The sequence below is a fragment of the Lissotriton vulgaris genome, chromosome 1_1 (genome assembly GCF_964263255.1).
Source record: "Lissotriton vulgaris chromosome 1_1, aLisVul1.2, whole genome shotgun sequence".
Lineage (NCBI taxonomy): Eukaryota > Metazoa > Chordata > Amphibia > Caudata > Salamandridae > Lissotriton > Lissotriton vulgaris.
In genome coordinates, this window is record NC_141685.1 from 1,590,202,435 (window position 1) to 1,590,226,331 (window position 23,897).

General features: G+C 45.2%; 1 protein-coding gene across 1 annotated transcript in view; it reads left to right on the forward strand.

The window, feature by feature from the left end:
* Positions 1 to 23,897, forward strand: part of LOC147750851 (protein NEDD1-like) — a 381,766-nt gene that overhangs the window by 109,616 nt on the left and 248,253 nt on the right. Inside the window, exon 6 of the mRNA XM_086937101.1 lies at positions 19,462 to 19,688. Within this exon, the coding sequence (XP_086793227.1) occupies positions 19,462 to 19,688 (227 nt within the window). The remainder of the gene's footprint in view (positions 1 to 19,461; positions 19,689 to 23,897) is intronic.

Below are 23,897 nucleotides of genomic sequence, written 5' to 3' on the forward strand. Positions count from 1 at the left end.
AACCAGCATTCATGCAGGTATTATGTTAACTTGGTTATTAAATTGTATCAAAGACATAGGAACATCCTAATAATACAACCATGTACCCCTTTTCAAACAAGTACTTTTACTAGTAGTATGTTATCTAGTTTCACTAGTCACATGGTGCATTCACAAGTATTTAAAGAGGGCATTGTGGGAATTTAAATCTGATGTGATCAAGGGCTTTTGCCCGAAACGCGTCATCTACTGCGCTGCTGAGTTTGCAGGAATAAACCCTTTTGCCAAAAACTTTGGGACTCGTTGGTCTTTGTTTAAACAGCTGAACAGCTGGGAAGAATTTGAACTGACCGTATATATATATTCTTGAGCGATGTTGGATGATGCGTTGGCGCACTTCCTGCGTCGTTTTGCCGATGTAGATTTTTTGGCATGGACAGAGGATTGCATAAACAGCATTTTTTGACCTGCAATTGGTGAATTGATCATGTCGCCAACATTTTTTGCCATCAGAAAAAAGTGAACCTTCCAAAGTTGCGTCGCAGACTGAACAAGTTCCGCATTCATGATGTCCTTTCCCCGGACCAAGACGGAACAGCATACTTTAGATGTCTTTCTTTGGTGGTGGTCGTGTGGACGTGATCAGTTGTCCAATGTTGCGATTTTTCTTTAGGGCAAATAACGGTTGCCCAATGTTGGGTAGAGCATCTTGAACCAAATGCCAATGGTTGCGTATGATTTTTTGGACTGGATGTGTATGTGGTCCAAACGTTGAAACACACACCATGCGTTCTGTAGGTGATTTGGACTTCTTCTGTAACAGATGTTCTCTTGGGGTCAATCGTGCTCTTTACTTCGAGTGTTTGACTAGTTTGCGAGGGTATCCTCTCTTGTAATTTCTGGCTCAAGGTGTCACTGTATATCTCAAAGTCTTCCAGTTTAGAACAGTTGCGTCTCACCCTAAGGAATTGTCCATAGGGGAGGTTGTTTTTTAGACTCCTCAGGTGGTAACTTCGAAAATGCAGTGCATTGTTTTTGTCTGTCTTTTTCAAATATAGAGAAGGCATCAGGCCTTTGGGTGAATATTTCATTTCTACGTCTAGAAATGAGAGGGATTTGCAATCATATGCAAGACTGAACTTGATGTCTGGACTACGATTGTTAAACCACTCGTGAAATTCTGTCAAGGCTGTGACAGATCCTTCCCAAATACACCACACATCGTCGATGTACCGTAGCCATTTTTTTGATGTGACCACTGTATGGATTGTTGCAGTATATGTACTTCTCCTCGTTTTGGGCGATGTACAACACTGCCATCTCTGGAGCAAAGGGACAACCCATGGCTGTATCCTTGACCTGGAGAAACAGCTCATCTTCAAATAAAAAAAAGTTTATTTTCAATGCCAATGATGCCAGTCTAAATATCAAGTCAGTCGGTACTCTCTGGGGACGAGGTCTCTTTTCCAAATAAATCTCTATGGCCTCTAGTCTGTCTTGTTGTGGAATTTGTGTGTACAGGGATGAAACATCCATTGTTAGTAATATCTGAGTGGAAGGATCAAATTGAAAACCTTCTACTTTATTGATGAACTCCATAGTGTCTCTTAGATATGATGGTACTTCGAGTAGAAAAGGTTTTAAGAAAATATCCACAAATTTGGACACCGGTTCGAGGATAGAATCGCAGCCGAACACAATGGGGAGTCCTGGCGGTGTAGATGCATCTTTGTGTACTTTTGGAAGGAAGTACAAATTAGGCGTGCGAGGATGTTTAGTCAGCTTCTTCGGGGCCAAGTATGCCTGTCTCACACACAGGTATTATCGGGAGTAGGGGGAGCCTGAGTTAATATGAGCACACAAAAATATCCCATCTCACACCATGTCTTATTGTTGTAGGCCATCTCCAGTCCCTGTCCTGAGGAGAACCCATGAATACTGTGAGGGTTTGAAACGCGTTGACTCTGCGCTGGAATGCGAATTATATTGGCTGCAGCAGAAATACAGTCTAAATAATCCTCTTCTTCTTAGCAGACCCTGACAAACAAAAAACAGTGCAGTACACAGGCAGGCCCTTTCTTGAAAACCACTTACAGGCCGCCTGTTTGTATATTTGATATTTGGACTGGTGCCCCATAAATGTAATATTTGGAGACATCCCCCCTTTCCCCTTTGTGTATATATATGGTGTCTTTATGATTGTTTTTTTAATGTTTTCATTTGTTGGTATTTGTATTATGTATATGTATTTGTATTGATGGTGTTGAATGTACTGAATAACAGTGTTTCTTTTTTCGCACCTCTTGAAAAGAAAAAAACATGTAAATAAGTAAAAAAGATCAGAACTAAAATGTCGCCCGCTTAGGATTATTGGCTAGGTGTGGTGTCAAGAATTTGAATTTTAACGTTCTACCTGGCCAATTTTGTTGTTTATTTAGTGGCCTAGGCTAGGTAGTTATTAGACCCAGCCTTTTTTGTTTTCCCAGCTTTCTAACATTTGCAAACACAGCATATTAAAATAAACTTTACTAAAAGAAGTATTATTATTCTGAGTTCAGGCGTACTAAACTTGACTTTCTCCAATGTTCCCCGAGCCTGCTGGGATTATAGAGTGTAATCATTCCAGCAGCCCATTCTGGCCTATGAGAACAGGTAGCCTTACAACAGTGAAAAAACGAAAATGGCTGTAATTCACTATTAGGACATGCCACACACATCAGGGCTTGTCCTACCTTATGCTTACAATGCACCCTGCCCTTGGGCCTACCATAGGGGTGACTCACATGAAGTAAAGGGAAGGTTTAGAGGCTGGCAAGTGTGTGCACTTGCCCAGCCAGCATGACAGTACCAGACTGCATGCTGGTTCTGCAATGGCAGATCTAAACACATTTTAAAGGGCTGCTTCTGTGGGTGGCGCAACCAGCGCTGCAGGCCCACTAGCAGCATTTGTATTTACAAGCCCTGGCACTCCTGTTGCACTTTACTGGGGACTGACAGTAAACCAAATAACCCAACCCTGGAAATTCATTATATATACATTTTACAGTAGGGAGAGCATATGCACTTTAACACTGGTCAGCAGTGGTAAAATGCCGAGAGTCATTAAACCAACAAAAACAGGTCAGAGAGAATATTGGAAGAAGGCAAAAAGTTCAGGGATGACCCTGCCAAGAGGGCCAAGTCCAACACCGGGTTTGCTAGATCTTAACCATAGTGGTTGAGTTTGTTTGTTGTTGGTGTTCTAGGTTCTTTTTAGAGACTAAGTCAGAAACATGGATGTTCTCCATGGCCGCCTTAATGACATAGAAAGCCAATCTGCCAGCTTGGTGCCTTCTACACAAGATATCAAAGACCAAATAAAGCAACATGATGGCACATTCCAGACAGTCTCAGAAGCTGGAAGATGTTGAAAACTGAATTTGGTGCAGAAATCTCTGCATATTGGCGATTCCAGAGGGTAACAAGGAGGAAGACCACAGAATGTAAATTGTGCATTTATTTCAACAGTCTTTCCCTCAACTTACGACTGGGATATAGACTGCCAAGTACAGCGAAAGCACAGATTCCCTTTCTGCCCGACAGTCAGAGCGGGTCTCTATTTACCTGCGCTGTAGCCAGGTGAGGTGGAGCTTTTCTCTCCTGCCAATTAGGAGAATGTCTACACCTAGGATACCCAGGTGAAATCTGTCTCTATTTTTAAATAACACTTAAAATAACACAATTTTTTCGTTTATCACCTAATTTAGCATCTCCTGAGGCGGAAGCCGGGAGCCTGACTAGCGAGCACTTTTAACATTTGAGAGTCACTATTTGTGTGTGTTGATTTTAAAAACTCACCTTACCTGTAACTCACGCTCCTGACAAAACCCGCGCAGCGGATCCTAGCGCTGCCGCGGGAACACCCACAAACAGCATTTGCACCATTACCGGCGCACCCTAGGGCCACGCCCCTTTTTCAGAGGCCACGCCCCTCAGTGCTGTCTCCCACACCCCATAAATTATGTGCATGTTCCGAACGCGCAGCGGGCGAGCGCAGCGGGCGCGACGTTTGCTCGCCAAAGGCGTGCCTAAGGCAAGCCCGTCTGCACCCGTCCGCACCAGCTCCGTGCCTAGGGCCAGCCATGCTATCAGTCCTCTACCCGCTCGGAGACTAACGTGGGCCAGGTCACAGCTTCTAGACCTAGGCAAGACATCCTGCACTTCCCCTACACCTTGCAACCTCCCTCTACCTAGCCATTTCCTACACAAATGCCAAAACTGCCCTTTCTCTATGTCCCTACTGGACTCGCCCCCACGAACCCGCAACTAGTCAGCCCCCACCCACCAAAACTTACTCTATGGGATTGGTAAACTGTCGCTCCCTACCTTGCCACGCCAGTGACATTTGGCTTTTATTGTCCTCCACATCCTGGGACAAATTATTCTTAACTGAGACCTGGATTAAAGACTCCTCCAACCCAGACATCTCTCTCGCCGTACCCACTGGATATAGCTTTACTGGATTAAGCCTTGAAGGCTCCAAAACAGGTGGAGGAATCGCAGTGATCTTAAAAAATCACCTGAAAATCACTTTTAGAAAAATTACGAACATAAAGCCTATTGAAGCTCTATACTTCTCAGTCACGGACTCCACCACAGCCATTTCTTCAGGGATCTTGGTGTACAACCCCCCGAACACCCCTCAACCTGCCATCTCAGAACTACTGGCAGTCGCTGCAGATCTCTCTATTAAACGCCCCCACTTCACGGTACTAGGAGACTTCAACCATCACGTTGATGTAAGTAGCTGCAACCGCGCCACCTATCTCCTGGAATCCATGCAAAATCTAAATCTGACACAAAGGGTAAAGGGCCCCACTCATACCGCAGGACACACCCTCGACCTTATCTTTTCAAACTGCGAGAAGCTAAAAACCCTCCCTTCCTTACCTCTAACATGGTCTGACCATTTTTTAATCCCTTTCGAGGTACCCTCAACCCAAATTGTCAAGAAGGAGTCTGCTATCAGAACACAAGGCAGAAAATGGCACAAGATCTCGTATACTGCCCTAGAGCAACAATACCACAATAGTCTAAACCCTCTCCCTGACGATCTCAAGGAGGCGGTACTTATACTAAATAATGATCTCACGACTGCTATTGAGAAAGTAGCCCCCTTACAAACCCTCACCTCCCGCAGACAAAAAAACCTTCAGCCCCCTGGTTCACTCAGGAACTAAGGGAACACATATGTAGGTGTAAAAAGATAGAGCGACAATGGCGGCAGAACTAGGACCCAGAAGCCAAGGCTCTTTACCGACAAGTTCTTAAAGAGTTTCGCAAACTCAAACACTACTCCATGAGCACCTATTTCGCAGAAACTATTGCCAAAGCAAAAAACTCGACCAAAGCCCTCTTTAACCTTGTTAAAGATTTTACTAATCCCAGTGCTCTGTCCGCCCCAGTACCCACTTCCCAAGCACGGAGTGAGATTTCTTTGAAGAAAAAATAGCCAACATTGCGGCAACTATCCTTCAGAACGGTACCGACATTACCGAAGACCGTGCCATCAACTGCAATCATGCATTTACTGCTTTCCAACCACTTACCAAGGAACATGCCCTGAATCTATTCCTGAAATGTAAATCAGGCTCTCCACTGGACCCAGCCCCGGCCTTAATCATGAACGAAATTGTCCCTTTAGTCATTAACCCCCTACTCGAAATATGGAACTCCTCTTTACTCTCAGGTGTTGTCCCCTCCGCTTGGAAACACGCAATGCTAATTCCAATCCAAATAAAAGCTGGCATTGATCCTACTTGCCTAAGCAATTACCAACCAATCTCACTCCTACCCAAGCCTGCTAAGGTGCTCGAGAAAGCGGTACAAGAGCAACTGTCCAACTACCTAGAATCAAACTCTTTGTTCCATGATTCCCAACTAGGATTCAGACCTGACTATAGTACCGAATCGGCTCTGCTTGAGGTATCAAAGTCGATTCGAGAATGCACGGATAGGGGAGAGGAGGCCATGCTGATCCTCCTTGACCTATCCGCAGAATTTGACACCATCTCCCATGACAAACTACTTACTCGCCTGCAAGAGGTAGGTGTCAGCGGACCTCCTCTTACGTGGGTAAAATCTTTTCTTACGAACAGATTCCAACAGGTGATGCTGGGCTCCTTTCTTCCCTCCAAGAAACCATTGATTTGGGGCGTTCGGCAAGGTTCTGCCCTCAGTCAGCTCTTATTTAATGTATATCTAAAACCACTGGCAAAAGTGGTTGAATCTTGGGGCGTCAAAGTAACCTATTACGCCGACGACACCCAACTAGTATTCTCTTTCAAAGACCACGCTGAAAAATCATTCAACGATTTTCGCCACTGCATGCTGAATATCGCTTCCTGGATGTCTGCTAATAACTTAAAGCTTAATACAGATAAGACTGACGTCCTATTTTTCAATCAGAAATCACCCACACCTTCCATTCTCTGGCGGCCGACTGAACTCGACCCTCCCCCGGAACCAGTCCAAGCTGCCAGCAACCTAGGCTTCCAATTTGACACTACCCTCTCCTGTAAGACTCAAATTAATAAAGTCACCTCGTCTTGCTTTGGGAAGCTCCGCATGATTAAAAAAATCATCCCATACCTGCCGCTAGACTCTCGTAAAACAGTAGTCCATGCTCTCATTACCGCTCAACTGGACTACGCAAACAGTCTGCATGCAGGTGCCCCAGCATACCTCCTAAACCAACTACAGAGAGTCCAGAACGCAGCGGCTAGGCTGTTCTGCAACATCCCCTACCCCCACTCCAGTTCACCCCATCTGATTAAACTTCACTGGCTCCCAGTGAGACTGCCCATTCAATTTAAAGGCTTAACCTTGGCTTTTAGAGCACTTAATGATCGCAGCCCTACCTACCTGCGTCGCAGAATGAGGTTCTCACAAGCACCACAAAACCTCAGATCCAACCATCTCCGCCTTATGATCTGCCCCCGTTTCCGCCTGGCACGTATGGGAGGATGGGCCTTTGCAGTGGCCACATCCAAACTGTGGAACCAGCTGCCCATTGAGCTAAGATTTCTGACGTCAGAACCTCTATTCCGGAAAAAACTCAAGACCTGGCTTTTTTCCCTGATCTAATTTACCCTCTCCCTTTCTCATCCCTCTGACCCTCTCGAGATAATGTCTTCAGCGCCGGGACGCCTCCGTCGGAGGTAGCTGAGCGCTCTACAAACTACTAAATAAATAAATAAATAAGCAGTAGCGCCATCTGGTCCTGATGAAAGCAGCGGACACCTACTAGGGTCCATTAGTCTGCAGAAACATGTTGACCTGTTAACACACATAGTAGCTATTTATTTAAACTGCTATATTGCACTGGTTCTATTGATTTGGAAGTAGAGAGGTACCGTTTTAAAATGTTTCTCCTTTTTCCTCTCCAATTTTAGTCTTTTTGGCACTTTATTCCTTTTTGTTTCAATCACATTTTTTGCACTGCTTCACAGTTGTCGTCATACGCCCTTATCTCCTCTGCTTCACTGGGACACACTCATTGTACAATTCATTTGTAAGGGTTGTAACACCCAGCCTTCCTGTTGTGAAGGATCCCAGATGATAAGGGCGGTTACGGTCGACAACTGATGGGTATTTTTTCACATACAGAAAATATCCTTTTAACTGTTTGTCTTATTGTTTCACATATATTTTCTAAGTATGTGGCTCTATTTATTATTCTCTTTTTGTCAGGTATACAGAGAGTTGACAGTTTGTTGTGTGACCCACAGCCAGGGCCGTTTCTAGGTGTTTCGCCGCCCTAGTCGAGAATTGAAAAATGCTGCCCCCTCCCTTGCTCTCATTAGTTCGACCTTAATCTCCCCACTGCCCAAACCTGCCCCCTGTTTATGTACCTTTTTAGACTTCACTTCTTTCTCGCCTCTTCTTCCTCTCGCTTTCTGCTAGTTTGGATATTTTCACACATCTCTTACCGCAGGTTACTGGTTTAATTTAGTTCTTAAGTCCTGGCATTTCAAATTCTGCTGTTGTGTTAGAGCACCAACACCTTAGCTGGGTAGAGTTGTTCTATAAATGTGAAATAAATGCCATTTCAGGCACAGATGCCTGCCCCCAGGCCTCAGACCATGTTTTACTCACTTCATGTGCTCCTTACTGGCACCTTTTATCATTCAAAGTCCCAGTTTTACTATTCATGACAATTTCAATTCTCACCTGGAAAACTCCCAGGACCCAGTAGCTAGGCTCCAATAGGCTTCCCACAACTTTTTAAACATACCGCACATCGGCTGCACACACTCTCAAACCCATCGCTAACAAGCATAATTTGATTAGTGTCGAAAGGCCTTTTCCTCCTTTATGGTCACATCACGCAGCTGTCCCTGTCTTTTAACACCCTTATCACTCAAAATACATTTAAAAATACTATTTCCCTGTCTCTAACCCACTCATGGGCTAAAATGAACTGAGATAGCTTTACTGGGGCGTCGGACCTAGGTATCTTGTTTTACTCTGTTAATGTTATCGCTAAATGTAAAGGCATTTAATAGTTGGATATCGAATACCCATGCCATCATAGCGTCCAAAGACGTGGCCCGCTCTGCTCTCTTATTTACTGAAAAACTCAGAACCACCAAAAGAATCTTTTGGTGATTCTGAGTTTTTCAGTAAATAAAGTTAATGTATTTTTATTTTATTTTTTTATTTTATTTAATGCGATTTTCTAAAGCGCGAACCTTACCCGAAGGTGTCAGAGCGCTTTACATAAGAACCAGTTGCAAAACATAAGGACTTAGGATTACATGTGTTACATAAAAGATACAAACAGAAAAAATTGCAAATGTACAAGTAGTAAAGTCACTCAAGGAAGAGATACAAATGGATATACTCTAAGAGTCACATAGGAAAGTTAGAGAGTACAAAGGTCTACTGCATATACTAGTGATTAGAGTTATCTCTATACACATATATAAACACATAGTAGATTTTCTCAGGTCAAGACCCCCCAAAAAAAACAGGAGAGCAGAGTTCCATTAAGTGGGGTCGGAGGGGGCACGCAGTCATAGCACCAAGGGAGGGTGGGAGGGACACAAGGGTATGGAGAAAAGGCAAAACGGAAAATTGAAGAAACATTTGAGGATCGTCACGGGGAAACGAGGGAAAAGGGTAAAGAACGAGGGAATGACAAGATGGCGGGTCAGGGTCCAGAGAAAACCGGTCAAGAACAGCAACAAAACGGCGGCCAGGACAAAAGAAAAAGTAAAGAAGTCCATGAGAGTCTGTGGTTGGACAGGCCGCTCCGATGAAGAGCGTTCTCTGGGGGCCTGGGGTAAGTATGTTCCGGAAGGGGCTGCGGTGTGCCAAGCAATATAGTTCGGGACTGGAGGGACTAGCGTAGCTTAAGCCTGCTGTGGAGGTGCCCCCTTCTTCACAGTAACATGCAGCAGGCCCCTCTCTTTGCTGGCACGTTAGTGTTACAAGGGTCCTCCGCTCTCTCTTCCTTGAGGCTACTTCACGTTGTCTCCCGCTCCGATACATACTGACTTTGCTTTCCTGCCTCAGTGCCGTGACGGTCACTGTCTCAAAACCGTTTAGCTCGGCGGCACGCTCTACGCTGTGCAGGGCCGGTCTTCCCTTTCGCCCGGGGCCTCAGAAGGCCTAGGACCGGCTCTTACTCTGTGTTCTTCAGCACTCACAGGCATGCACACTGCTCTCGTCTCGTTGGTGCAGCACTCGCATTCCTTTCCATGAGCCTCACTTTCCTGGCCCTCGGCTATCTCGTCCGGTTCCCTTTGTTACTTTGACCCGGCCAGGAGCATCTGCTGACGCGTTAATTGCATGCAGCAAAGATGCTGCTTGAAATGTTCCAACCATTGAAAAGTAAAGAGTGGTAGATTGAAGATTCAATAGCGTGGACCTAATATGTGCAAAATAGAAAGGCGGTCAATATATAAAATTGCTAAATTCAAGGCAAAGTAATGAGGAATAACTGATTAGCTTGAACCTCCATCATATTTTCTTCTTTCTGCCACCTCTCATGCCCCTCCCCTTAAACCATGGCCTGCGCACCTGTGCCTGCACTGCAAACTTCTCTTTTGGAAGCTCAGCTTTTATTTTTATAGATCATAATGTGCCACTTTCCCCACAGCTGCCTCACTCGCGATAGCTACTGACAAAACCTAAGTAAACGTCATTTTTCGCGGCCAAAACACTTTTCACATTGTGGGCCGGACTCAGTTCCAGGCAAAAAATCTGAGTGCACTTATGAGGCATAATCGCCGAGGACGGATTGGCCATTTATTTCAGCAGGCATTTCCCGGCAGACTGGGTGGAGTCTGGGTTACTGGAGGCCAGTTTTTGAAGGTCGATGACCGGTGTCTCTGTCCACAGCTCCCCGGGGTATATGGCAGCTGGTAAAAAGAGAAAGCATGGAAAAGACGTAGGAAGAGAGAAAAAGAGGCAGGAACAGAGAGAAAGGCAGGAACAGAGTTAGAAAGACAAGAACAGAGAGCGAGAGAGAAAGGCAGGAACAGAGAGAGAAAGGCAGGAACAGAGAGAAAGACAGGAACAGAGAGAGAAATGCAGGACAGGAACAGATAGCAGGACAGCAACAAAGAGAGAGAGTAACAGAGAGAGAGTAACAGAGAGAGAGAGTAACAGAGAGAGAGAGAGTAACCGAGAGAGAGAGAGAGTAACAGAGAGAGAGAGAGTAACAGAGAGAGAGAGAGGAACAGAGAGAGAGAAAGAAACAGAGAGAGAGGAACAGAGAGAGAAAGGCAGGAACAGAGAGAGAAAGGCAGGAACAGAGAGAGAAAGACAGGAACAGAGAGCGAGAGAGAAAGACTAGAACAGAGAGAGAAAGGCAGGAACAGAGAGAGAAAGGCAGGAACAGAGAGCGAGAGAGAAAGGCAGGAACAGAGAGAGAAAGGCAGGAACAGAGAGAAAGACAGGAACAGAGAGAGAAATGCAGGACAGGAACAGATAGCAGGACAGCAACAAAGAGAGAGAGTAACAGAGAGAGAGTAACAGAGAGAGAGAGAGTAACAGAGAGAGAGAGAGTAACAGAGAGAGAGAGAGAGAGTAACAGAGAGAGAGAGAGAGTAACAGAGAGAGAGAGAGGAACAGAGAGAGAGAAAGAAACAGAGAGAGAGGAACAGAGAGAGAAAGGCAGGAACAGAGAGAGAAAGGCAGGAACAGAGAGAGAAAGACAGGAACAGAGAGCGAGAGAGAAAGACTAGAACAGAGAGAGAAAGGCAGGAACAGAGAGAAAGACAGGAACAGAGAGAGAAATGCAGGACAGGAACAAAGAGAGAGAGTAACAGAGAGAGAGAGAGTAACAGAGAGAGAGAGTAACAGAGAGAGAGAGAGTAACAGAGAGAGAGAGAGAGTAACAGAGAGAGAGAGAGAGAGTAACAGAGAGAGAGAGAGGAACAGAGAGAGAGAGAGGAACAGAGAGAGAGAAAGAAACAGAGAGAGGAACAGAGAGAGAGGAACAGAGAGAGAAAGGCAGGAACAGAGACAGAAATACAGGAACAGAGAGCGAGAGAGAAAGGCAGGAACAGAGAGAGAAAGGCAGGAACAGAGAGAGAAAGGCAGGAACAGAGAGAAAGACAGGAACAGAGAGAGAAATGCAGGACAGGAACAGATAGCAGGACAGCAACAAAGAGAGAGAGTAACAGAGAGAGAGTAACAGAGAGAGAGAGTAACAGAGAGAGAGAGAGTAACAGAGAGAGAGAGAGAGTAACAGAGAGAGAGAGAGGAACAGAGAGAGAGAAAGAAACAGAGAGAGAGGAACAGAGAGAGAAAGGCAGGAACAGAGAGAGAAAGGCAGGAACAGAGAGAGAAAGACAGGAACAGAGAGCGAGAGAGAAAGACTAGAACAGAGAGAGAAAGGCAGGAACAGAGAGAAAGACAGGAACAGAGAGAGAAATGCAGGACAGGAACAAAGAGAGAGAGTAACAGAGAGAGAGAGAGTAACAGAGAGAGAGAGAGTAACAGAGAGAGAGAGAGTAACAGAGAGAGAGAGAGAGTAACAGAGAGAGAGAGAGAGAGTAACAGAGAGAGAGAGAGAGAGAGTAACAGAGAGAGAGAGAGGAACAGAGAGAGAGAAAGAAACAGAGAGAGGAACAGAGAGAGAGGAACAGAGAGAGAAAGGCAGGAACAGAGACAGAAATACAGGAATAGAGAGAGAAAAATGCAGGAACAGAGAGAGAAAGGCAGGACAGGAACAGAGAGAGCATGACAGGAACAGAGAGATAAAGACAGGAACAAAGAGGGAAAGTCAAATGGAAGTGTGTGCTTGCATTGGGAACATCGCATTCAAAGACATACGGAATCCAATCCCAGTCTATGCCTGGCGCCCCCAGCTGAGAGCACTTTACCATCCAGAGTGGAACATTGCACACTATCCATAATATCTTCCTTGTGGTGTATGGGAATATTCATACAGTTAAAGTTAAAACCTGTATTTACCAGAGCCTAGATAAGTAGAAGTGCACTGTGAAATTCTACATAAAAACAAATCATTTCCAGTAATACAGAAAAGGCTGTACTGTCACGCGATAATGCTATATTCCATGAAAGAAAGCCTGTCTTTACTTTATCTTTTATATGCCTGGAACGCTGCACCTGCAGAAGCCTAATGGCATGTCACAGCAAAGACGTAAACACTATGAAATAGGCAGGTTACAAGTAATATCTTTACAGCATCTTTCTATACCCTTCCTCCCTAAAGCGCACAAAAGCAGCAATGTGTAATGAGGTACACACCGACTTGATATTGTTGCGAGTATGCAGAGAATGTTGATTTGCGCATTTTCTCCCAGTCTCTGTAAATGTTCTTTCAAATGCTTGTTTAAATACTTGGATAGGCAGCACATGCCAAATGTGATCAATAATGTCCATTATATGATCCATAGACGTACTCTGGCAAAGGTTCATAATAAAATCACTGGGTAAAAGAATTTGGGTCACTGGTTAAACCAAACCTTTATCGCCCGTACAGTGGCATGTTTTTTGCCACCCTCCCCCTTTTGCCGCCCTAGGCGGCTGCCTAGTCTGGCCTAATTGTAGAAACAGCCTTGCCCACAGCTACTCTACGTCTTGCTAAATGCAGTTTGAAACTGTCATTTTGACCTGGTGAAATAAACCTTTTGCTGGGCCTAAACCTTCTCTTTTAATACATGTCACCCCTAGGGTAGGCCCTAAAAACAGCCCGTAGGGCAAGGCACGCTATATTGAAAAGAAATGGGCATGTACTTTCAAGTTCTACATGTCCTAGTCGTGAAAAACTCTGAAATTCGTTTTTCACTATTGCAAGGCCTACCTCTACCATAGGCTAACATTAAGTTACCTTATTACATTTAACACAGATGTATATCTCACTGCTGAGGGCGATAGCAGTTGTTAAAGGACCTGAACTCGAGTTATAGGCTGACGCCATAGACAAGGGACTATAACGAGAGTGAGGGTCTTTAACAACAGATAAACCCCAAGGCAAAAGGTCTAAAAGGCTATTAAAACATTCCACCCACTAAGGGTAGAATGTTCGGAATTAAAAAGGGAGAAACATGAAGACAAACATTGGAATGTTGAAGCTCTGGGACTATACCTGCCATTATAAGCTCTGAGCCACTCCATTGTTTTCCAATTTTCTAATAAGTGTTAAACATTGGGTTACTGGTTGACTTGGGCGTGAGCCCTGGTCAAGCAGCAACCACAATCCGAGTCGGGGTAAGGCACAAGCACACCCTAAATGAACCTGTGCTAGGCGCAGAAAAGTCTGGCTTAATTTAGAGGCAATGTGTGAAGTATTTCTGCAACACTTCAAACACTAACAGTAAAAAACACCACACCCCCAAAATCCCACACCAGGGTAGAAAAAAAGGGCTTAATTTAATTTCATAATTACAAGACCAAAATGATTAAAAAAAATAATCCATAGAACTGGAATTATGCTTTTTTAAAGAATACATTGTAAAACAGTACCTAAAAGCCAGGTCAAATTCAAAAGCTCAAGCCGAGCACGATGGAGTGCAGGTCAGATACAGTCCCAAATCAGTCCCTCTGAAAGTTTACCTTCTCAAGTGTTCTGCCAAGAGTCCCGTTCACGTGCAACAAGATCGCCTGGAGCAATGAGAGCTTCGCTGGTGGTGTTCAAAGAGTAGTACACTGCGACGGGCGGGGTGGTGCTTCACATTGGCCGTCCACGGGGTGGATCAATGCTTGCTGTGTGAAGAGATTATATATAGAACACAAGGGTACCCAAAGGCGCGATAAGCTAGGGACCTAGGTGATTATATATTAACAGAGACAATGTCCCTAGACCAAAGAACAATACATTTCAATAAATATAGACTCAATAGTTCTATATCCAATGTCCAGCCGGACAGTTTAATTTTCAATATATAAGGTATATAAAAGTTAGGTGTGATACAAGTGGGACACCAGCCGGTGCCCAACTAACACACTCGGGGGGGGGGGGGGGGGGTGTAAGACAAACAGGGGATTCTTAGGCAAATTGAGGCAGTCTGGATATCATAAATTCTACACAGACAATCCAAAATATACACATATGCAATTAATAATATCACAAAATAAATAAGCATTTAGTGTATAGAAGTCGATGACGTTTCGAACCCTATTCTAATTCAAGGTTCATCCTCAGGACAACAGGAGATTGCCTAACAGTTGTATTTCTACAGAATGCCCACACTGTGGGGTTATATTGCCAAAATACATAATTAAGGAAACGATTAGAAAAAGAGGGGGGAGGGAGGGGAAAAAACCAAGACAAAAGATTAGATACATATGACATGTTAACCATCCAGTACTAGCAATAAGATCTGTACTGTAGGACCACAGTGATGCCACTCACAATGAGTTATATAGATGACCCAAAACCTAATAATAAAGACCTAAATCGGCTGTCCATCCACAAATAAAGAGCATGACAACACTAAGGGTAGAAGCGTGTGTTCAGTAACTCCGTGAGAAAATTAGAAAATAAAACCTAAAAAGTAATAAAAAATAGGATGAAAAACACAGTGAACCAGATTCGGCTGTGCACATAAATTATGAAAACTGACACCAAGAGAAGGAAACAACGTGTGTACAAGGCGCCAGCGACGTAGTCAGTAACTATATGCACGCGCGCGTAGCCATAGCGATAGTAGCCAGACTAACAGGTACGCCTTGGGCGCAGGGTATTAATACTCCTCACGGACAGAGTACAAAATAAGTAAAATGTCTATCCTGTGAGGTGCAAGATTAGTAAAGTGACCCTCCACCAAGCAGATGCTGAAGTAATGCTGAGCTTACCCGGGAGTGCCAGAGTAGGCTCAATGGTGCGCAAGATAATTTCGAAATGGCCACTCCTGAAAGCAAATAGAGGCCATAAAATAAGGCGGGGCGTGTAGGTAAAAGTTATCTATATTTTCTGCTCCAGGCAACACAAAACTTACCCGGTAGCCGCTAGTATGAAGTGAAGATAACGGGCAATTCTGTAAAAACAATACGGATTGCTCAGCACCTGAGAACAACGTACTGTTGAAACAATTTACCGCAAAAGCGCACGAGTACCGCTTACCAGTAGCCAGAAGAGTACGGGTCCTCGATGGGGATCCTCGTAATGTGTGGGAAAACTTCACGATCATTCAAACAGGTCGCGGTGAAGCCGGAAAAGGAATCATTCCGGTACACGTGATTCGCTATTGGCCAATGAGGTGGCAGGCAGGGATACCCACTGGTGACCGTTATGTAAGGGGATCGGTCATTGCTAAGAGGCCTTGTATCAGCCGATACTTGATAATGTGATATCCCAATAACGGACATTTCCTAAATTGTAATAAGGGTCAGATGATCAGGATTAACTATGTGCAGAAGAGTCACAATTAGGATTTAAAAAGGAAAAAGGAAAAAATTAAATTAAATTCAACACAGCGCATCCAATTACAATGGGGGTATAGGTCCACACACAGAATGAAGAATAACCGCCGCAATAGGGATAAAATTACGGCCGTTCCGCAGTTAGCGCGGAAGGTGCTTATTAATAGCGTTAAAGGTGCAATTAAAGCAGAAATTGCTTATTAATAGCGTAAGGTGCAGGTCCACACTGGGACATATACAAATCATTTGAGCCCCATAATCAGTAATGAGGCCGCGATGGTGACAGGAATACGGCCGTTCCGTGGTGCACAGTGAGTTTACAAGATAAGTGAACCAACCAGTGATGACAGCCCGTGAGGAGTAATAATACCCTGCACCCAAGGCGTACCTGTCAGTCTGGCTACTATCGCTATGGGCTCATCACAGATTAATTAAGTTACTTTTTGGGGTTCACCCTGACGAGGATTGCGGCTGTTGCTTGAGTACGGTATCACTCCCCTTAACCAACAGCCCAAATTTTCACTATATGTAAATGTATGATGTGGGAACTTTTTATTTTTTTTAATGTATTTATCTTCCTGCTTCTCTGACATACTGGCACCCATCAAAGCTACTAATGGGCTCATTTAGCAGGAGAGGGCCTTGCACCTGGCCTGTTTTCCTTTTCAAATTCCAAGTATTTCCTTAGATTACTTACAACCAAAATGGTGCTGTGTTGAAAACCGAATTGGTGGGAGGTGTCACATGATACGTTATGTTAATTATTTTTGTATGAGGCTCAAATGCCTGAAAGGTGTCTTTGTGCTGGAATAGGGTTTATAGGGCCCTTTAACAAGGTTGCTGCCCATCATCTTATGCTCTAATTGTATATCACCCACAGACTGCCTAATAAGTCGAGAATGTGGCAAGATCCTTAGAGCTGAGCAGATAGGAGCTCGCATATAAGACAAGCATTGACATAGCCAAAAGGTCTCGCTTTTGGGACCAAGTATTTAGTTACGCAGCACAATATCCTTGGTGCAACAACATGAACTGTTGCGTGGCTAAACACTTATAAGGTCCCAAAAGCGAGACTAATTGGCTATACCGATGCTTGACCTTGACCTCTCTGCGCCAGTGATAGTCACGAAATGGGGGGCTGACACTTAAACAGTCGATGGAACTACCTTGAAGTGTCCAGTCCCTGCGGAGTTACAGCGCCGTCCAATCTCACTGTCGCTATCAAACTTTCGGGTTCAACAGTAGCCGCGTGAAAATAAAAAATACGGTTTTGTCAATGACAGAAGGAAGGTTATGTATTCTGAGGTAACCAACGGTAAAGTGATAGGACTCAGGGGGCTGGTTAACAATGGTGCAGCTGGTGCAGTGCCCCCGACTCCCAGTTTCCCGAGGGGCCCTGCGAACTCTGATCAGCGCTGTATTTTGCCACCCACCAGTTGCCAGGAGGACTGGGCTGGCACCGTGGCACTCTTGCTGTTACCCACAGACCGGAAGTCTATGTTTACTTCCACAAATGTCAAAAACAAGCTACATTTCAGTTACTTTTTAACACGCAGGGATGCTAGGCGTGCAGAGGTTGGTGCCCAGTTACTTATTTGCCAAAAGGTCTGGGCTAATTTCACAAAACAGCCAGCACTTGAGGGTGCGGGGCGCTGCCTCTGGTCAACCATACTTTCGAGCCCCCACCGCACGTCAGCTTGCCTGGCATCCCCCGGGACTGTTCTCTCTTGGATTAACCTGAGTATTACATCTGGCAGATATTAAGAGCGATTTGCTTCCAAAACAGAGCTGTCAAGACACTGGATGAGTCGCAGGAGGGCACTGCAGGGGAAGGAGGGGTGCAGCTGGAATTTGGGTGGGTGCTGCACGAAGCACTGGCGCGGCTGGAGGAGGGTGAGACAAAGGTTTGAACACTGAGTTTTATTTTAGAGTGCGGCGCACAGAGAAGCATCGCAAATCTCTCGGTGCGACTTACCTTCCACAAAACCCCCTGTATAAAAAGTGGAAGCTTACCTTTCAGCCCCGCTTCTGACATTTCTCAACGTGCTTTAATTTCTGCTCTCAAAAAAAGTATGTGATAGCACTACTTAAAATTGCAACTATTATGCTGTCACCTTTATCATGCTAGGGGGAAATTCTTAAAGGAGCCATGAAAAACAAGCAAATCACTGGATGCTTACCAGCAGGGAGGTTGGGTGTGAAGGTTGAACGTGGTGGGCAGTGGGGCCAAGCAACAGGGGGGTGCACCAACGGCCTTTTAGACATACAACCTATCTTTGCTGAGTCACCAGGGGATGGGCTTAACAAGTACAATTAATTATGTGTCCAAGTTGTTAACATTTGAAGTTCTACCTGACAATTAATGCTGTATGCATGATGTTTGTAGGGATAACGATTTAAGAGGTTTTTCCAAGTGGGAGAATGCTAGTTTAATAGCTGCGCTAGGAAGAGATCCAATTCTGTTGTGTGTAAAAGTAATACAGTGGCCAAACAACTTTTGTTTACTCTTGTAGTAATGGGGAACGCAGTGCGGTGTATTGCCATTGTTACAAAAGTGAATAAATAGAAAAATATGTTTCTTGTCCGTCGTATTAGTTTTTCACACAATGGAAATGGCAGGCGCAGTTCACCCACCTCGTTCTCATGGACAGGACTCCAAGCAGTGTTGGCAACAGTAGGGAGGCCGTCTCACATCTCACGAAGTACACCAGATGGTGTCAGGCAACTTCCTGTGCCTGCTACCTATGGTGCAGGCCCAATTAAAACAAAACCAGGGCTGCGGATGGGCAGTTTGTGGGAATGCTAGCAGCTCCAGGGACAGAGTATGGGTAGCGCGAAGGAGGAGAGCAACACGACAGAGAGGACTAATGTACTTGCCCGCTCTCCCTTTCAAGCCTCCAATGCCTACTGGGTATGGCGTGGAACCAATTAAAATAAAGACGCCCGGCCATGCTTTTAAGATTGAGCACACTGCGTTATATGTATCTAAAAAAGCATTTAAATCATTGACATAAAGTGAAAGCACCCGGCTAAACTGTGGGATAAAGCATGGAGGGGGCACAGTGTATGCACAAAAAGCGGGGCTGAAATAAAGTGAAAGCGTCCGTCATGCTGTGTGATAAAGCATGGCAGGGGTGCAGTGTATGAAATGAAGTGGGGAGGGAGAGTGTTAAACATCTTGATAGGGCGCTTCTTGTTCCATAGTAAAAGTGAAAGCACGTATAGCGCGCTGCAAATAAACAAGCACAAACACGAGCGGTGGGGGGGAAGAGGAGAGGGGCGGGCGCGATTCACTCGCGGGAGCGATAATTGCTGCCAGATGGTGGAGCGGGCTCCCGCGAGTGAATCTCCTAACGTGCACGTGTTGCCATTGCTGGCAATGGAACGCGTGCACATGCTTGACTGAAAAGCCAAAGTGACGGGAAAAGGTCTTTTTGCCTTGCAGCGCATGCGCGCTGTGAAGGCAAGACCTAAAAAATGGCAGCTGGCATTTAAGTTTTCACTTTGTTTTAAAACCATGTTGATACACGCATGTTGACACAAATTTGAAATAAGAAAACAAAGTAAATGCGTTCTGTTGACGTGTATCCTTCTTTACAGCCTATTCGACATTTGCAATACAATCGGAAGAAGCATTTACTTGGCAGTGTGTCCGGCAGTGGGACTGTGACCTTGTGGGATGTAAATACTCAGGACTGCTCCCATACATTCGAGGATGCACACAAGGCTTCTGCTGCACATATTTGTTTTTCTCCCATTGGTGACCATCTGCTTGTATCAGTCGGTTCAGATAAAAGAATATGTTTCTATGACACTACAAAAAAGGGGTAAGTATTCAGTACGATAAGGCCAATAAACTTATTATGGAATGTTGTTCTGTTGTGAATGCCTCCGTGGGAAATGCAATAAATTTAAGTTCCCATGTCTCTCAAAATATGATTGAATTATTGTCCATACAATAAAGCTATTCTAATTAGCTAGGACTTTCTATAAATCGGGCAGCATGCTTCCAAGTGTGTGTGCACCTGTTGTAGTTGAATGGTTGCGCAGATTGATGCTGGGATGGCGCTGAGTGGTGCTGTGGTGGTGCTGTGGTGGTGCTGTGGTGGTGCTGTGGTGGTGCTGTGGTGGTGCTGAGTGGTGCTGTGGTGGTGCTGAGTGGTGCTGAGTGGTGCTGTGGTGGTGCTGAGTGGTGCTGTAGTGATGCTGAGTGGTGCTGTAGTGATGCTGAGTGGTGCTGTAGTGATGCTGAGTGGTGCTGTGGTGATGCTGAGTGGTGCTGTGGTGATGCTGAGTGGTGCTGTGGTGATGCTGAGTGGTGCTGTGGTGATGCTGAGTGGTGCTGTGGTGATGCTGAGTGGTGCTGTGGTGATGCTGTGGTGATGCTGAGTGGTGCTGAGTGGTGCTGAGTGGTGCTGAGTGGTGCTGAGTGGTGCTGGGGTGGTGCTGGGGTGGTGCTGGGGTGGTGCTGGGGTGGTGCTGGGGTGGTGCTGGGGTGGTGCTGGGGTGGTGCTGAGTGATAATGTGGCGGTGCTGAGTGATAATGTGGCGGTGCCGAGTGATAATGTGGCGGTGCCGAGTGATAATGTGGCGGTGCCGAGTGATAATGTGGCGGTGCCGAGTGATAATGTGGTGATGCTGAGTGGTGCTGTGGTGATGCTGTGGTGATGCTGTGGTGATGCTGTGGTGATGCTGAGTGGTGCTGAGTGATGCTGAGTGGTGCTGAGTGGTGCTGAGTGGTGCTGAGTGGTGCTGAGTGGTGCTGAGTGGTGCTGAGTGGTGCTGAGTGGTGCTGAGTGGTGCCGAGTGATAATGTGGCGGTGCAGAGTGATAATGTGGCGGTGCCGAGTGATAATGTGGCGGTGCCGAGTGATAATGTGGCGGTGCCGAGTGATAATGTGGCGGTGCCGAGTGATAATGTGGCGGTGCCGAGTGATAATGTGGCGGTGCCGAGTGATAATGTGGCGGTGCCGAGTGATAATGTGGCGGTGCCGAGTGATAATGTGGCGGTGCAGAGGGCAAAAAGGCACAAAAAGCAGTCTAACAGAGGGCAAAAAGGCACAAAAAGCAGTCTAACAGAGGGCAAAAAGGCACAAAAAGCAGTCTAACGGAGGACAGAAGGGCAGAAAAACAAGGGAAAAACGAGTCTAACGGAGGGCAGATGGGCACAAAAAACGAGGGAATAACAGAGGGCAGAATGAATCCCGCCCTGCGTGTTTGTCCATGAAGATGCCACCTTTTTGTGCAATACCTCTACTCAACTGGAGTACTTTCTACAGTCTAATCAGTAAGTTCTCCCTCATTGGCTAAATGTATAGGGGCAGATTTACAATAACCGGCGCATCCCCAGGGATGCGCAAGTTATTGTGCACCGCAGCTCCACCATCCATGGTACGCCGCATTTACAAAGCGGCGCACAATGTGGCTAAAATGGCAAAGATGCGTCACGCATCTGTGCCGTAAAAGCAGCGCATTGCTGGAGCTGCGTCGTTAGCGCGACGCAGCTCCAGCAATGCTCTGGGGGGCCCTATCTCCCCAATGCTGCGTCAAGCCTTGCGCCTGCTTCAAGCAGGCGCAGGGTTTTGACGCAGAATTGGCCTACAAGTGACTGAGTGAAATCTTGTAGATTTCACTCAACCACTTTTAGGAGGCGTTCCTGCGCAGGAACACCCTCCCCTGCACCGGAACGCCTCCTGATGGCGCAGGGCTTTACACCGTTACGCATCTCTCAGATGCGTCACGTTGTTAATACCCAGCACCATGGGGCATCTTTGTGCTGCCGCTGCATCACAAAAGTGACACAACTCCGGTGCAAAAGAGGCACAAGCGGCTTGTAAATCTGCCCCATAGTGCTTTTACTACACTATAGCTGCGTAAAGGGCCAGAAGATGTGTCTCCAGTGACCATGTGTGCCTGTGCCTGTGTTACAGGCACACATGGCCACTGGAGACACATCTTCTGGCCCTTTACGCAGCTGCAGTGTAGTAAAAGCACTATACATTTACCCAATGAGGGAGCACTTACTGGATTAGCCAGTAGAAAGTACTCCAGGGCAAATCGCAAAAAAATCTGCGATTTCGTGGGAAAATTCGCTAATTTGTGGATTTTTTTGTGATTTCGCGGGGAAATCCGTGAATTCGCGGTACGCGAATTCGCAAATTTCGCCCATGCTTATGTAGATGTTGAAATTACAGAATAGGTGTTGTAACTGTGTAGTGTAGTTCCTATTTTCCCTATAGGCTCTGGGCATTGGAATAACATAAACAGCAGTGTAGACGTAGGACTGCGGTCTTCTAGGTCTCTACTGACTATGTTAATTTAGGTTTGTGCCAGCTAGCTCAGAGGTCACTGGAAACTTTCTTGACTGAATAGGAAGTGATCAGCTTCCCTGGCTCAGACAAGAAGGGATTCAGCTTCCGACAACCGCATAAACATGACAACTTTGCTCCTCAGAATAAGAGTCAATCTCTAGAGTCGTGTGAAACAATAGACCGCTATTTCACTCAGTCAGTTGTGCAGATTTACTTTCACCAGAGTGCAGAGAATAGAGAGACGGGCGTTTTCAATAAAAAGATATTATTTATTGAGCAGTCTTCCTTCTCATGCAAGAGAAATGAATTGCCACAATTGCAAGACTTGTTATTATGAAAAGTGCGTACAGTAAAAGGAGTATTACGAAATAATACTGTAAAAGCATTGATATGGTTTCTTAGCCATAAGATAGTTAAAATGAATAAAATATATACATTCATATATACATTAGCTAACGACCTCAACTGGTGCTTCTAACTACGCCTACTGCAGTGTACCTGATCTAAGCCTAATACAAGGGAGGGAGTAAGTAGCAGTTTAAGTTAAGTTGGTTTTGCCAAGAGTTTGTTTCAAGAATTCTCTCTAAGGGTTTAGTCAGCACCGTACCTCTGGAATAGAATGCAGGAGGTCTGGTATCTCCTCTCAGGACCCGATATCCCAGTCATCCGCAAGGGTAGGCTGGAAACGCCGGAGCTGGATTTTCTCGGCAGGAGAAAAGACAGCGTCTTTCTCAGCGCGTCAAGGAGGAGGGGCAGCGTCCGTGGGCTTCTCGCATCTGCTGGGCTCTCTGCAAGGGGACAGCTGTTCTGCTCCAGTATTCACCACCACTGTGTGCTTGCTTAAGGCAACGTTGGTATATTTATACCTGAAAGGTGCCGAGTTTGACGTAAGTTTTTGGACATAAGACGTCAATAAAGATGTCACTAAGAACTGGTCGTTCTTACAGTGCTCGCAGGAGTTCTATTACTAATCAAAACAAAGCAAGCGGGGCTTTCCCAGGTTGCTGGGGGTTTGGTATGTCGAAAGAACTCGGTGTGCTATCTAGGAATCTAAGAAGTGGCTTCTGCTGTGTCATGGACTGTCATGTACTGCAGAGGCGAGTTACTGAAATATGGCTCTGATTGTTATGCCATTATAGGGATATGTATTGATTATAGCCGTATAGGGGCATGAGGTCACAATATTGATCGGGGTCCTAGATAAAACACATCACCCACTCCACGAATTTATGTTCATCAAATTACTAAAAACTAAAGCAATAAGAAGCACGTGTATTCCTACCCACCCCAAAATACATTTTGCATTTGAAATGGTGTATATGAAATACATGTAAATGAATAGGTACTGTACATTATCAAGCATAGTAATCATTCAAAAAATATTCAGTTGAACGATTTTGCGAAGAATTACACATGAAATGTCTCTAAATACAGAAAAGAAGGGCGAGACTATTTCATCACATAATTGCTGTAAAATGTGCTAGATGCTGAGGTAATATTTTGTCTCTAGATCTACTAAAATAGAAGCTCTGTTCTTTATAAATATTTCTACTTTAAGCAAAGTACGTGTGCCAGAAAAAAGGTAAATATTTTTGAAATTTTGGAAAAAAATAATTTCATGGTGAGCAGGGAAAAATAGTTCAAAACGCTTTTCAGTAGCTTTTGTTTATCAAAGCTGAAGGCCGAATTCAGAGTTCATGGGAACGCTGTGTGCCGGATTGTTTT